This window comes from Furipterus horrens, unplaced genomic scaffold (genome assembly GCF_987537825.1).
Source record: "Furipterus horrens unplaced genomic scaffold, mFurHor1.1.pri manual_scaffold_17, whole genome shotgun sequence".
Classification (NCBI taxonomy): Eukaryota; Metazoa; Chordata; class Mammalia; order Chiroptera; family Furipteridae; genus Furipterus; species Furipterus horrens.
Window position 1 is genome coordinate 75974905 of NW_028327187.1, and position 16880 is coordinate 75991784.

Sequence of the window (16880 nt, forward strand, 5' to 3'; positions counted from 1 at the left end):
CTGACAAAAAATAGATGTAATTTTGATTCATTTATACTGGACAGCTACTGTTGTGTTGGCTCTTATAATTTTTTTATTTGACAATCTAAAGGAAAAGAGGTCAGTGCCCCTGACTAAATAGTTAGGTACTGCATGTTTTAAAAATTCTTGTGGCTCACCAGTTGAAAATTGCTGGGCTAGAGGGTGATTTTATGTTTTAATGGGATTTTTCTGGTTACTGTGTTGATAAGAGACAGGAAAGGGGGTGGAGTTGAAAGTGTGGGGAGGGAGGAGGTATGGTATACGTGAAAGCAATTAGGAAGATATTGCAGTAATCTGGAAAGAGATGATGGAGGTTTGACCACGGTGGTTGGGGTGGAGGCAATGAGAAGTGGCCGGAATCTGCATATATTTTAATGGCTAATAATAGTAATAAGTGTTACCATTTATTACCTGTTGTATGGCATATACTTATTAGGTGTTTTACATAAATATGCTCTAACTCTGACAAAAAGCATATGAGGATTATTATTATCCGTATTTTATGGATGAGCAAACTGAAGCTTAGAGATGTTAAGCAGCTTGATCAATGGCTAGTCTTGCCTTTCTCTATTTAGAGTTCTTCTTTTTGAATTTTATGTTCGCATCAAGAGACTTGGTATGTGTCAGTTCAAACAAAAAGAAAATTGCTTTTTAACATTAATAGGTATGAATTTTGCCAAGAATATCAAGTGTGTGCTATCATTTAGTACATTAGTTGTATTCTCAGAATCCGTGTTAACAATGAATAGTCTTCATAAAACCACTTTTCCACAAACACTGAAATTCAGTATTTTGAACTTTATACTTCATTTAAAATGCTTTTGGTTTTGTAGTCATAAATTTATTTGTTGTCATTATAAATAGTTGTTGAGTAAGTTGGTCCGCTTCCAACAAAGCAGTTGGTTCTCATGTTTGTGAGTAGTTCTCTGCTGTCACATGAAAAAATGTTTGGTTATGGCCATTTCATGTTGAATTAGTTATATGATACTTCTTACAGAAACTGATTTATGGCATATTCCATCTTTGTAATCTCTTTTAACCTTCCTCTTTCAGAGTGCCTTTGCGTTTTAGGATAGAGTCTACTATATTGGTATACATTTTCCAAACTTAATTATTTTCTGTGTGACCTTTCTTTTCTTATTATTTATTTATTTTTTGTAGACTGGCCGGGTGCTCTACACTTGCTTTCAATCCATTCAGGCCCAGAAGAGCTCAGAGTAAGTATGACAGAGATGTATGTATGTCTATATTGGTGGGTTAATCTCTAGTCCAATAACTTGATTGTTTTGTTTCATTTTATTTCTCTTACTGGTAAGACACTAAGAATTCTATGGTCTATTTGTACCCATTAACTTCTCTGTAAGGAGTTAGAATCTTTTTAACATCCTGAATAATGGGGACCTAGAGAGCTGGGATCATATAAGTAGTCTTTTAATTGCAATTACATCATCACAGGCCAGTCCTATATTTCCTTTATTGCAGTTATTCTAAGCTGAATTGCAGTGCTACTTTCCCTTTTTTTCTGATGAATTATAAAACAAAGACTGAGTATGCAGAGTACTATAGATTTGTATAGACTATTGTATTTGCTGTTCCATAAACGTCATTTTAGGATTATGGTATCACATTCAAATGTTTGCATAGTTTAGTTTCCTCATTTAAATTCAATTCTACCTAATTTAGAAAATCTTAATATATACTATATGCCAAGCATTGTGGTAGGCACTGAGGAAGCAAAGATGAAAGCCAAGTTCATCATCTAATTGGGAAACAAAAGCAAAGACTGTCTTAAATTTTTCTTTTAATAATTTTTAATTTATTATTATAGCATTGTAGCATTGTTTGAAATAGTAATGAACTGGAAAAAACAGATGCCTGTCAGTACAGACTGATTAAATAAAGTATGATGCATCCAAATAATAGAGTAATATGTAGTCCTTAAAGAATATGAGGAAGCTCAGTAGTAATACAGAAATATCTCCAAGATACATTTGTTAAACAAAAAAGGTGAAGTATAAGAATATTATATATAGTATGCTGCCGTGCATGTAAGAATATGGAGAGAAATATATACATGAACATACCAGCATACTTGCTTATAAATACATGGAATGTATGGAAGGAAGCACCACAGCAGAGGGGAAGTGGGAATGAGGAAGTAGGGGGTGTGGAGATGTCATTGTATACTTTTATGTAGCTTTGGGATGTTGAACCATACAAAAGTGTTGCCTCATCAAGTAACTTTAATTTCTAAAATTTTCTCCAAAGTAATATATGTACTTGCATAAAAATATCAAATGGTATGGAAGAACTTACAATAAATAGTCTCAATTGTCAAAAGGAACCACTTCTTTCTCCTAATTCTGTTTTTAGTTCTGACGTTTACTTTGATATCTCAAAATACTTTTGATACTCTTTCTTGATTTACTAATTTTAGCTATTATCTGTTCTTATTATTACGTTATTTTGCCTCTCATAAATGATGGTTTAGTTCACTTACACTGCCCGATCTTCATTTTCTCTGGAGCACTTTTTTAAAGTGGTGCTTAAGCATTTTTTTCCCCCTCTGGAGCACTTTTATTACTACTTTTCATTCTTCTGTTGGTTACTTTTCTATTCTTAAGTAAAGTTTACCCTTTTATTTATTCTATCAACAACAGACAATAGACAATATCTTTTGGCTTCCTACTGTTACTTGCAGTTTTTCCATAAAACTTTGTATTTTTATAGTTGCAAATATTTTTGTTCTGTGTTGTAACAATACTTATGTTTTCTGTGCTTTGCCTACTAGTTTATTCTAAGAGTAGAAAATAGTGTTTATATTATGATCATGTAAATATTCCATGTACAACCAAGCAGTATAAAGTGATAATACTATGACTCTATTTTCTTTCTTGTATAGCTTACTTTTTCATAGGGTTTTGGAATAGCTTTTCTCCCTTTACTTTTCTGTCATTATCACCTTCCTGAGCTCCAAATTCCTTAGGAGTAATATAAAGTTCTTTAGATTCCTTGCTTTTCCAAGGATTGCTCCCTGAAACCCTCCTTTTCGTGCCCTAATCTAGTCTCAGCTAACATCCTGGGACTTTCCTTCATTATCCTCCTGGGTTGGAGCTGCTGTTGTCTGAAATTCATGCGACCTTTCTTGGTTTACTCTGTCATTTTGGTGTTAAAGACCCTCTAGTAACTTCCTAAGAAATGTGTGCATTTCAACTAAACGTTCTGAGTCCATGCTTGTCTGAAAAAATTGTTTATTCTTTATTAATAACCTTAATGGATAAAGAATTATAAATCAACATTTTCCCCCTCAGAACTTCTAAGGCATCATTTCATTGTTTTTAAAGATCCAATGTTGTTGATGGACTCTTTAACCAGTCCAGTTCTTGTTCATTTGCAGAGGACTTTTTTTTCTTTCTTTCTCTGATAGCTTTTAGGAACTTCTCTTTTCTTAAGGTTGTGAAATTTTCTGTGATATAGCTAGATTATGGTTACTTTATGACTCAAATTGGCAGATGCTTTCAATCAGACAGCACTTGTACTTCAGCTCTGGGAAGTTCTCTACTATTGTTTTTTTGTTTTGTTTTGTTTTTTTGTAGCCCCATATAAAACAATCCATAACCTAGCCAGTACCTGGGAAGAAGAAATATTATTTACACTTCAATCCAATCCCATAATTTGAAGTTTCTCCAAGTTTAAATCAGTCTTCAGGGGATAATCTCCTAATCCCTCAGTTATTTCCCTTTCTCCCCAAGTTTGACTCTAAGATGGCATCCGCAGTGTTGGGGAGATGACGTAAACAAAGTTGTGCTATAGAGAAAGAAGGCTTCCTGGTCAGTGCTAACTGCCACTTAGTCAATATACTCCTCTTACATGGATTTAAAGCCCCAACATAAAGCGATACATTAACATCTTCCTCTTTCATGACTTTCTCCCTCCTTCACATAAGTTAGTAGGACAGATGTGTGATATCCTTTTCTCTATTCTTGATAATTCTCTCCCTAGTTTTCCCTTTCTCTTTCTAGTACTATTAGTCAGATAATAAAGTTCCTAGGTTGACCACAATAACCCTTTTCACTCATATTTTCTGTCTCTGTTCTAATTTTTCAGGTATATTCTTGATTTTATCTTCTCATTCATTGAAGTTTTTATTTTAGCAATTTTACATTTTTAAGTTCCAAGAGATTTTTTCCTTGTTTACTGGTTATTTCTGTTTCACAATATCCTGTTCCTCATTTACTGATATAATATGGAAATGTTAAATTTTCTTGTGTTTTTCAGTTATTTGTTTCCTCTGTAGTCATGTTTTCATGTTTATTTTTATCTTCTTTATCTTTTATGAACAAGGAAACAGAATTATGAGTGATAACTCATTATTTGTACTCTTGGCTTGTCAATAGAAGCTTCGTTTTAGGGTGAGTCTCTTGAGAGCCTGCCATTTTTCTCAGGGATCACTAACTATAAGATTTCAGGTATGTGGCTCTAGGATACCAGTCTTAACAATTATTTCCTCCTAGATAGTTGATTTTATTTGTTAGGAGAACTCTTGCTGCTGTTGCTGCTAATGATGATAATGATTTTGGCTTAAGAATGGAAGCCTGGTTACTAAACATTCTATGCATTCAGAGGTTCAATTATGAAAGAACACAAAAGAGGAGTAACTAGAGTTCCATGTTTCTGGTAGGAGGACCAAAGGGGTAGTCTCTAGGAAATCACTGAAAGAGAGGAATGTGATAAAGCAACTTCATGAAGGTGTTTATAAATGTCTAGGCTCACTTGAGCCATATATGCATGGATCTGATCCTAATTAGCATACCTGAGAACTGATTAACTGATAGACCACCACATAGGTCCCATCCTGACCACTGGGTGGTAAATATGCAGGAAAGATCTGAAGAGCACTAAAAGGCTTTGAAATTGAATGGACATTGGAAATGCAGCCCACTGTGGAAGTTTCCACCTGAACTTAACTAGGCAGATTGTCTGCTACCACAAAAATGTCATTCTCCATAGAATACAAACAAGACCCAGTATCTCTTAACATAATACTAAAAATACCCAGGATGCAATGCATAATTACTTGGCATTTGAAGAACCACGAAAATTTTGAACTTGCATGGAAAAGGATAATCAACAGATGCCAATGCACTAGATGACAGTGATGAAGGAATTATCTAATAAAGACTTTAAAGCAACTATTATAAAAATGTTCAAAAAAGCATCACAAACACTCTTTCAACAAATGTTTATTAAATAGAAAGCCTTACTAAGCAAATGCAAGACGTAAAGAACCAAGTGCAAACTTTAGAACCAAAAATACAACCACTGAAATACAAGACTCACTGGATGGATTTGATAGCAGAATGGAGATGACAGAGGAAGGAGACAGTGAACATTGATGATAGATTAGTAGAAGTTATCCAATTTGAATGAGAGAGAAAAATATTGAGTAAAAAAGTGAATGGAGAGACATAAAAAAATGGCATAGTGGGAAACTTCAAAAGTCTTCTTATACATAGCAGCAAATAATCTTGCAAAAACTGTCAGAATCAACTTTATTGGAACTCTAAAAGCTAATCAAAACTTTGTAGCCACTAGATGAATACTTAATCAAGAAGAAAACACCAGAATCCCAGCACTTATGGAAATCATAGTCAAGTCACTAATGGCCACAAAGCTAACAGGACAGAGACTTCAGTGGCCACACATAGCAAAGAATATAGACTATAAAAAATTAGTTCAGGAAAGTCACTAAACAGACAAAATCAGGTAAAACAAGCGACAACTACAAACTCTGGGGAGTGAGTAGAATCTGATTTCCAAAGTTATCACACATTATAATATTCCAAATGTCCAGTTTTCAACAAAAAGAGGCATTTAAAGAAATAAATTATGATCTTTAAACAAAAAGAAACCCATAGAAAAATTCCAGTGGAATCCTAGACATTGGATTTATTTGACAAAGATTTTCAATCAACTATTTAAAATATTCTCAAAAAGCTAAAGGAAATAAACCTTTGCTATTTAACATTGTATTGGTAGTTCTAGCCAAAACAATTAGGCATAAAAAGAAATAAAAGGCATCTAAAATAGAAAGATGTAATACTATCTGTACTTAAAAAAAAAATACTATCTGTACTTGTAGGTAATATATTCTATATATCGAAAATTCCAAAAACGCCTCCCAAAACCACTAGAGTGAGGTTGCAGTGTTCAAAAGAAAGACACAGAAATCAGTTGTGTTCCTACACACCAGCAATGAACAATCCAACATGGAAGCTAAGAAAACAATTATATTTATAATAGCATCCAAAATAATAAAATACCTAGGAAAAATTTAACCAAGGAGGGGAAAGACTTGTAAAGTTAAAACTAAAATATATTACTGAAAGAGATTAAATTCTACTGAAATCAAAAGACATTCCAAGGGAAGATGGTGGAGGAGTAAGAGGAGGCTGCGCTTTCAGGCTCCGGAGACCCATCTGCAGTTTGGGCTAATTGGAGACAGAACATCTCAGTGAGCAGCTGGACACTGGCAGGAGTCGAGCCATGGCACTGCTGGATTAGAGAAAATCCATCTGGGAACAACCTGTTTAATGAGGATAGCGGAGAAAAGGGGGACAAAACAGGATTCCTTACTTGAGCGGCTGCCTGAGCTGCAGCTGGAAGTACACAAAGGCTTTTTGGCGACCACAGGCTACCCCAGAGAGGAGTCGGGAGGAGAGCGTATCTCTGCCCGCTGCCAGAGACGGGACTCGACCAAGTGGCATTGGCGCTGAAGGACAGGAGACAGCATGCTGCTGGGCAAGTGAGAACATAATTCTCCTTTATATTTTTCTCTAGTGGACAGCGGAGAGGGGAGGAAAATTTGGGGGTGGTAGGCCATTCTTGAGGAGCGCAGGCGCAGAAGTGTGCTCGCCTACTCCCCAACCCTACCCTTGGGTCGCGGGGGCGCGCATAGGGAAGTGCTCTCATTCACTGGCCCAGGTGCGTGGGGCCGTGAGTCCAGGTGCCCCTCGGACACTCCCCAATGGACATAAGATCAGTGCCCCAACGGGCACAGGGAGGGCCCACTGAACACGCAGAGGACTGTGCACAGACACCCCTAGACAGCTCCCGTGGGCGCCAGGCCCCAGGCCAGAAAGCAGACCACTAGCTCAGGCTCTGCTTGTGCCCAGCCAGATGGGTGAGGGAAGGCGGGCAGCTGCAGTGCCAGAACAGCAGGTGGCTGCGACTCACAGACGCTTACTTCCACTGTGCACAAGTGTCCGAGGCCCCGCCCTAAGAGGAGAGAGACCAACTCCCGGAGCTCGGCTCAGCAGGACTAAGGGCACAGGCCCACGAGTGCGAAAACACCTTGGCCCGGCGACAATAGGCGCCAATCGCGGGGCAAGCTCTCGGGCCGCCCGCGCGTGCAGGGGCACGCACGCAAGGACACCTCAGCTGGCTTCAGCTGGCAGCAAGGGAGCGCGCTGTGCCGGCAACCGCAGGCGCACACCAGTCCTGCAAGAAACAAGAACCTCTGAACCGCCACACTAGACCAGCTGTGGACGCAGAAAAAGAAGACGACACACCAAGGCTGAGCTGACATCTCCACAAAAGAACTCAAGACCAAGTGGATGGAGTGACTCTCAATCAACTAGCCAGAAGGAAGATCCTACCAAAGAACATCTGAAATATAACCAGACAGCATAAACAAATGACATAAAGGGTACCCCAAGGACATCAGGCTGAGGATATCAAAGAGACTGAACCACTGAAACCCCCAGATCTCCCATAAGGAATCTCACACCACAAAGGAAGGAAGTCAAAGCAGACCATCCCCCACCCCAAATAAATAAATAAATAAAAACAGGAAGAATCCAACATGGTAAGACGCAAAAATAACCCCTCAGTGAAAAGAAAAGTGGAATCCTCAGAAAGAAAGGTAGATGAAATAGACATAGCCCAAATGTCAGACATGGAATTCAAAACAATGGTGGTAAAGAAGTTCAATATACTCGACATCCTTAAAAACAACTATGACAACCTCCAAGGAAGTTACCAGCAGCTCCAAGAAAATTACAGGGAACTTGCAGAGAACTACACCAGCATAAAAAAAGACATAGAGACTATTAACAAGAACCAGGAAGAAATGAAGAATTCAATCTCTGAACTGAAAAACACAGTAGAATCAGTCAAAAGCAGACTAAACGAAGCAGAGGATCAGATTAGTGAGTTAGAAGATAATGTAGAGAAAAACTCCCAGACAATACAGCAAAATGAAGAAAGATTGAAAAAATATAAACAAGATGTAAGGGAATTACAGGATAGCGTGATAAGAAATAATATCAGGATCATCAGAATTAGAGAGGGAGAAGAAAAGGAGCATGGAATTTAAAAACTGATAGGAGAAATAGTCACAGAAAATTTTCCGAACCTGATGAGAGAAAAAGTTGTACAAGTTCAGGAAGCAGAGAGAGTTCCAATGAAGAGGAACCCCAAAAAACCCACTCCAAGGCACATCATAATTAAAATGGTAACATTTCAAGACAAAGAGAGAATCCTAAAAGCAGCAAGAGAAAAACAGCAAATAACATACAAGGGAGCTCCGATAAGGCTATCAACTGATTTCTCAACAGAAAGATTACAAGCCAGAAGGGAATGGTCAAAAATATTTCAAGCAATGAAAAACAAAAGCCTACAACCAAGAATACTCTACCCAGCAAGGCTCTCATTCAAAATAGAAGGTGAAATAAGGAGCTTCTAAGACAAAGGAAGACTAAAAGAATACATCTCCACCAAACCAGCATTGCAAGAGATGCTAAAGGGAGTGTTCTAAGAAAAAAGAGTAGAGGAACAGAGGTACAAAGGGCAATGAATAAATACATGTCAATAATAACCTTAAATGTAAATGGATTAAATGCTCCAATTAAAAGACATAGGGTAACGGAATGTATCAGAAAACAGGACCCACATATTTGCTGTCTACAAGAAACACACCTCAAAACAAAAGATTTACACAGACTGAAAGTAAAGGGATATAAAAAAATATTCCAAGCAAACGGACTGGAAAAAAAAGCCGGGATAGCAGTCCTCATATCAGACAAAACGGATTTCAAACCAAGGGCAATGAAAAGAGACAAAGAAGGACATTTCATAATACTTAAAGGAACAATCCATCAAGAAGATATAACATTGATAAACATATATGCACCCAGGATAGGAGCACCCAAATACATAAAGCAAATACTAGAAGAGCATAAGAAGGATATCAACAACAACACACTCATAGTAGGGGACTTCAACACTCCATTATTAACAATAGACAGATCATCAAAGCAAAGAAACACCAAGGATATACAGGCATTGAACAACACACTAAACCACATGGACCTAACTGATATATATAGAACTTTCCACCCCAAAGAAGCAAAATATACATTCTTTTCAAATGCACATGGGACATTTTCAAAGATATACCACATAATAGGACACAGAACAAGCCTCAGCAAATTCAAGAAAATTGAAATAATATCAAGCATCTTTTCAGACCGCAATGCCTTGAAACTAAAAATCAACCTCAGAGAAAAAAATCAAAGACACCCAAACTCATGGAGATTGAATGACGTGCTATTAAATAATGAATGGATTAACAATGACATCAAAGAAGAAATCAAGAAATTTTTAGAAACTAATGACAATGAACACACAATAGCCTAAAACCTGTGGGACACAGCAAAAGCAGTCCTGAAAGAGAAGTTCATAGCATAACAGGCATATCTGAAAAGGATAGAAGAATCTCAAATAAAAAACTTAACCACAATGCTACAAGAACTAGAACAACAACAACAAACAAAGCCTAGGGCAAGAAGAAGGAACGAAATCATCAAGCTCAGAGCAGAACTAAATGACATAGAAACTAAACAAACAATCCAAAAGATCAACAAAACTAGGAGCTGGTTCTTTAAAAAAATAAACAAAATCGACAAGCCTCTAGCCAGTCTAATCAAGAAAAAAAGAGAGAAGACCCAAATAAACAAAATCGGTAATGAAAGAGGAGAAATCACGACTGATACCTCAGAAATACAAATGATAGTTAGAAATTACTACAGACAACTGTATGGCAAGAAATTTGACAATCTAGAAGAAATGGACAAATTTCTAGAAACATACAACCTTCCAAAACTGAATCAAGAAGAAGTGGAAAATCTCAACAGACCAATAACAAAGAAGGAAATTGAAACGGTAACCCAAAATCTCCCTGCACACAAAAGCCCTGGACTGGATGGCTTCACAGGCAAATTCTACAAAACATTTAAGGAAGAACTAACTCCTATCCTACTCAAACTGTTCAGAAAAATCCAAGAAGAGGGGAAAATCCCAAACTCTTTCTATGGAGCCAGTATTATCCTAATCCCCAAACCAGGTCAAGACACAACAAAGAAAGAAAACTACAGGCCAGTATCACTGATGAACATAGATGCTAAAATCCTCAATAAAATATTGGCAAACAGGATCCAGCAATACATCCAAAAGATCATACACCACGATCAAGTGGGATTCATCCCAGGGATGCAAGGATGGTTTAATATTCGCAAATCAATAAATATAATACATCACCTAAACAAAATGAAAGACAAAAATCACACAATCATATCAATAGATGCAGAAAAAGCATTTGATAAAGTACAACACCCATTTATGATGAAAACACTCAGCAAAATGGGAATAGAGGGAGCAAACCTTAACATAATTAAGGCTATATATGAGAAGCCTGAGGCCAACATCATACTCAATGGACAAAAACTAAAAGCATTCCCCCTGAATTCAGGAACTAGACAAGGTTGTCCACTCTCTCCACTCCTATTCAACATAGTGTTGGAAGTCCTAGCCACAGCAATCAGACAAGAAAAAGAAATAAAAGGCATCCAAATTGGGAAAGAGGAAGTAAAACTTTCATTATATGCAGATGATATGATAGTATACCTAGAAAATCCTATCCGTCGGCAGCCGTCCGTCTCGAGAGACGATGGTGTAGCTTCTTAAGAGTCTATCTGCACCGCCGAGAATGGCTGTGCAGTCCAACTCGGGAGTGACACGGTATCTGTCTCCTCCCGTGTTGAATCAACATCTTGTGATGACGCTGGAGTGTCCTCTCCAGTGAAGCTGAAGCTACAGAGCCTGGGCAGGGTGATATGGAGGGTCTGCTGTTGCCCATGCAGCAGACCCCCCCTCTCTTCGCAGCTGAAGGGTCCAAGGGAAAGACGAGTCAATACAGCTTGGCTTCAGGTGCGCCGCAGGAGTTGCTGGTGTTGACTACAACGTCAAACCGCCTTAGGGACTCCGGCTCCGGATTTTCTGTCGGGGTTTACTCCCTTAGCCTTTCCCCTGAAGAGGTATGCCGCAAGGCAGCGGAGGTTTTTTGGAGTCAGAGTTTTCCTTCTCTGATGTGCCCTGACTGGAAGATCGAACCAGCGACACTTAGCTCGCAGGCCGACGCTCAATCCACTGAGCCAAACCAGCCAAAATCGCAGGGTACAAAATAAATATACAGAAATCTAAGGCATTTCTGTACACCAACAATAAAATATCAGAGACAGAGACAAAAGAGAAAATACCATTTACTATAGCAACAAGAAAAATAAAGTACCTAGGAGTAAACTTAACCAAAGAGATAAATGACCTGTACTCTGAAAATTGCATAACTTTGAAGAAAGAAATTAAGGAAGATACAAATAAATGGAAGCAAATACCATGTTCTTGGATGGGAGGAACCAACATCATCAAAATGGCCATACTATCCAAAGCAATTTACAGATTCAATGCGATCCCTATTAAAATACCAATGACATATTTCACAGACCTAGAACAAATACTCCATAAATCCATATGGAACCAAAAAAGACCCCGAATAGCAAAAGCAATCTTGAGACAGAAGAACAGAGCAGGAGGAATTACAATACCAGACATCAAACAATACTACAAAGCCACCGTGATCAAAACAGTCTGGTACTGGCATAAGAACAGACATATAGATCAGTGGAACAGAATAGAGAGTCCAGAAATATACCCAGGTCTCTATGGTCAACTAATATTTGATAAAAGGAGGAAGGAACATAAAATGGAACGAGAAGAGCCTCTTTAACAAATGGTGCTGGGAGAACTTGATAGGGACTTGCAAATAAATGAAACTAGACCATCAACTTACACCACACATGAGAATAAACTCAAGATGAATCAAAGACTTAAATGTAAGCTATGACACCATAAAAGTCCTAGAGGAAAACATTGGCAGGAAAATTTCAGATATCTCACGTAACAATATCTTCACGGATACATCTCCTAAGGCAAGAGAAATAAAGGAAAAAATAAACAAATGGGACTACATCAAACTAAAGAGTTTCTGCTCAACAAAAGAAAACATCAGCAAGATGAAAAGGAAACCAACCATATGGGAAAACATATTTGCCAATGACATCACAGACAGGGGACTGATTTCCAAAGTGGATAAAGAGCTTATATGACTCAACATCAAGAAAACAAACAACCCAATTAAAAAATGGGCAAAGGACCTGAACAAACACTTCTCTGAAGAGGACATACAGAAGGTCCATAGACACATGAAAAAATGCTCAACATCATTAGCCATCAGGGAGATGCAAGTAAAAACCACAGTGAGATACCACTTTACACCAGTCAGAATGGCCATCATCAACAAATCAACAAACAACAAGTGCTGGCGAGGATGTGGAGAAACGGGAACCCTACTGCACTGTTGGTGGGAATGCAGACTGGTGCAGCCACTATGGAAAACAGTATGGAATTACCTCAAAAGATTAAAAATGGAACTGCCTTTTGAACCAGCAATTCCACTGCTAGGATTATACCCGAAGAATCTTGAAACACCAATTCAAAAGAACTTATGCACCCCTATGTTCATTGCAGCACTGTTTGCAATAGCTAAGTGCTGGAAACACCTAAGTGCCCATTTGTTGATGAGTGGATCAGAAAACTGTGGTACATTTACACAATGGAATACTATATAGCAGAAAGAAAGAACTCCTGCCATTTGCAACAACATGGATGGAACTAGGAAGAATTATGCTTAGTGAAATAAGCCAGGCAAAGAAAGAAAAATACCATATGATATCACCTAATACAGGAAACTAAAGAACAACACAAACAAAAGAACTAAATAGAACAAAGAGCAGAATAGCAGTCGATAGGGGGGAGGGGAGAGGGAGAGTAGGTGGATAAGAAAGGGATGGGTTTAGTCAAGGAACCTGTATAAATGACTCATGGACATGGACAACGGGGAGGGATATGATTGCGGGAGAGGGGGTGGGCTGGGTGGGGGAGAGAAATGGGGGAAAATGGGACAACTGTAATTTAAAAACCGAAAAAAAATAAAAAAAGACATTCCATGTCCATCAACTGATACATATTATTAAGACAAGACTTCCCAAAGAGATCTACAGCTTCAGTACAATCCCTATGAAAATTCCAATGCCCTTCTTACAGAAATGAAAAAGAGGATCTTAAAATTCATATGGAATTACAAGGTAATGAATAGCCAAAATAATATTGGAAAAGAGGAACAAAGTTGGAGGAATCACACTTCCAAATTTAAAAACTTATTACAAAGCTTTAGTAAACAAAACTGTGGATGTGGCATAAGTATAGATATATAGACCATTATGGAATAGAATTGAAATTCCAGAAATAAACCTGTATATCTATAGCCAGTTGATATTCAACAAGTGTGCCAATGCCATTTAATGAGGAAAGAATGGTCTGTTCAACAAGGGGTGCTGGGGCAACTGGATAGCCACATATACTATTTATAAAAATTAACTCAAAATAGATCAATGACCTAAGTAAAAGAGCTAAAACAATAAAACATGTAGAAGGAAACATAGCGTTCAATCTTTATGACATTGGATTTTGCATTGTAATCTTAGATATGACACAAAAAGCATGAATAAGATTACTAGATAAATTGGATTTTATAAAAATTAAATAAATTATCAGCAAAATGAAAGAACAACCTATATTGTGGTAGAAAATGTCCTGGTTGGTGTGGCTCAGTGGATTGAGCACAGGCCTGTGAACCAAAGGGTCAGAGCTTTGATTCCCAGTCAGGGCACATGCCTTGGTTGAGGACCAGGTCCCCAGTTGGGGGTGCATGAGAGGCAACCACACATTGATATTCCTTCCTGTCTCTAAAAATAAATAAATAAAATCTTTAAAAAATAGTAGAAAATATTTCCAAATCATATAGCTGATGTGAGTATAGTATCCAGAATATATAAAGAACTCTTACAACTCAACAACAAACAACTCAAAAATGGGCAAAGGGCTTGAATATACATTTTTTTAAAGATGTTCAAATGGCCAATAAGCATATGAAAAGATGCTCAGCCTCTTTAGTTACTTGGAAAATGTACATCAAAAGTGAAACAAGATACCACCTCACATTTACTAAGTTGACAGTAATTTTAAAAATGGAAAGTAACAAGTGTTGACAAAGATATGGGGGAGTTGTGCTGGTGGGAATGTAAAATGATGTGGCTGCTTTGGAAAACAGTTTGGTGTTTCTTCAGAAAGCTAAAATTAGAATATTCATATGAGCTAGCAATTCTATTCCTAGGTATATACTCAAATAATTGAAAACAGGTTCTCAGATACATGTATATGAATGTTCATAGTAGCACTATTCAGAATAGCACTATTCAAAATTGAAACAACCCAAATGTTCATCAACTGATAAATAAAATGTAGTTTGTCTGTACAATGAATATTCAGTCATAAAAAGGAATGAATTACTGATAAATGCAATAATATGGATGAACCCTGAATATATGCTAAGTGAGAGAAGCCTGATGCAAAAGGCCATATTTGGTGGCTTAAACATCAGAAATTTATCTTCTAACAGTTTTGGAAGCTAGAAGTTCAAGATCAAGATGATGGCAGATTTTGTTTCTTCAGAGGCCTCTCTTGCCTTGCAGATGGCTGCCTTCCCACTGTGTCTTCATGTGGCCCTTCCTCTGTGTGTTTAGAACCCTGGTGTCACCTTGTGTGTCCAAATTTCTGTTTCTTATAAGGGCATTCATCATTGGGTTAGGTCTCAACCTAATTTTACCTTAATCACCTCTATAAAGGCCCTATCTCCAAATAAGTCACATTCTGAGGTACTGGGGTTAAGGCTTCATTATATGAATTTGGTGGGGGATACACAAATTTTAAATGGTTAAAGTGGTGAATTTTGTTTTCTGAATTTTACATCACTTTAAAAACAAACAGAGAAGAGATACCTGAAGTAGAATAGGAAGAGTGTAGTGCTGAAAAAGCCCAGTGCAATATAGGGAAAAATAAAAGGCATATAGATTGAGAAGGAATAAATAAATTGATTCTTATTTGCATGTTTGTCTACAAATAAAATTCCAAGGAATCAACAAAGAAATTCCTAGAACTAGCATGTGAGTTAAGTGATGTCACAGGATATACTGTCAACATTCAAAAGTGATCATATTTCTATTTGCCAGCAATATAAAATTGGAATCAAAACTTTAACATGGCACCACTTAACAGTACTTCCAAAACTGAAACACTTAGGTGTAAATTCATTAAAACATGCATCCTATCTATATTCTGAAAACCACCAATTGTTGAAAGAAGTCAAAGGAAACCTAGTTAAATGGAAGGACATACCATGCTTATTTATGGATTAGAAGACTCAACATAACGATTTGAGTTCTCCCCAATTAATCTATAGATTTGGAGCAATAGCAATAAAAATTTCAGCAATATTTTTGTAGACATAGACAAACTAATTATAAAATTTATATGGAAAGGCAGAAGAACTTGAATACTTTAAACAATTTTGAAAAGGCAAAACAAAGTTAGAGGAATCACACTACTCAATTTTAAAATTTACTATAAAACTACAGTAATCAAGACAGTGTAGTGGTATTGGTTAAGGGATAAACACCTAGGTCAGTGGAACAGAACAGAGTTCAGAAATAGACCCACACATAGATGGTCAACTGAATTTTGATAAAACTGAGAAAGCTATTCACTGGAAGAAGGATAGCATTTTCAGCAAATGATGTTAGGACAGACTACCATAATACAAAATAATACACATCAATTTAAACCTCAAAAATTATCATCATCAAAAAGGATCATTATCCAAATAGACAACAAAAACTATGAAAGTTTTAGAGGAAAAGATAGAAGAAAATCTATATGATGTTGGGTTTGTTTGCCAACAAGTTCTTACACATGGAAACAAAAGCCTTTTCTATAAAAGAAAAATTTGGAAAGTGAGGCTTCATCAAAATTTAAAATTTGCTGAGTGAAAGAAACTGTTAAAAGAATGGAAAGACTAACTACAATATTTGTAAAACACATATCTGGCAATAGACATATCTAAAACATATAAACAACTCTCAAAACTCAACAATAAAAAGGCAAACAACCCAATTAAAAATTGGCAAAAGACATGAATGATCACATGCTTCACCAAGTATATTAGGATGGCAAATACGCACATGAAAAGATGCTGAATATCACTAGCTATATGGGGAAATGAAAAGGATTGAAACCATGATGAGATACTCCTACATATCTATTAGAGTCACTAAAATATAACACTGATAGTACCAAGTGCTGCCAAGGATATAGAACTGGAACTCAAAATGCTGGTTGAAATGCACAGTGCTGCAGTCACTTTAGGAAACTATCTGATAGTTTCATATGAAGTTAAACATACACTTACTGTGTGACTCAGCAGTCTTACTCCTTTGTATCTGCTGTAGAAAAAAACCATAATTCTACACAAAACCCTATACACATGTTTATAATAGCTCTATTCATAA

The 16880-nt window shown here is 37.0% G+C and overlaps 1 protein-coding gene across 5 annotated transcripts in view; it reads left to right on the top strand.

Moving 5' to 3' along the window:
• Nucleotides 1-16880, top strand: part of BRCC3 (BRCA1/BRCA2-containing complex subunit 3) — an 87735-nt gene that overhangs the window by 48217 nt on the left and 22638 nt on the right. For all 5 annotated transcript variants that reach the window (XM_090265000.1, XM_090264998.1, XM_090265001.1 and 2 more), the window contains one exon: nucleotides 1183-1238. In XM_090265000.1, the coding sequence (XP_090121126.1) occupies nucleotides 1183-1238 (56 nt within the window). The remainder of the gene's footprint in view (nucleotides 1-1182; nucleotides 1239-16880) is intronic.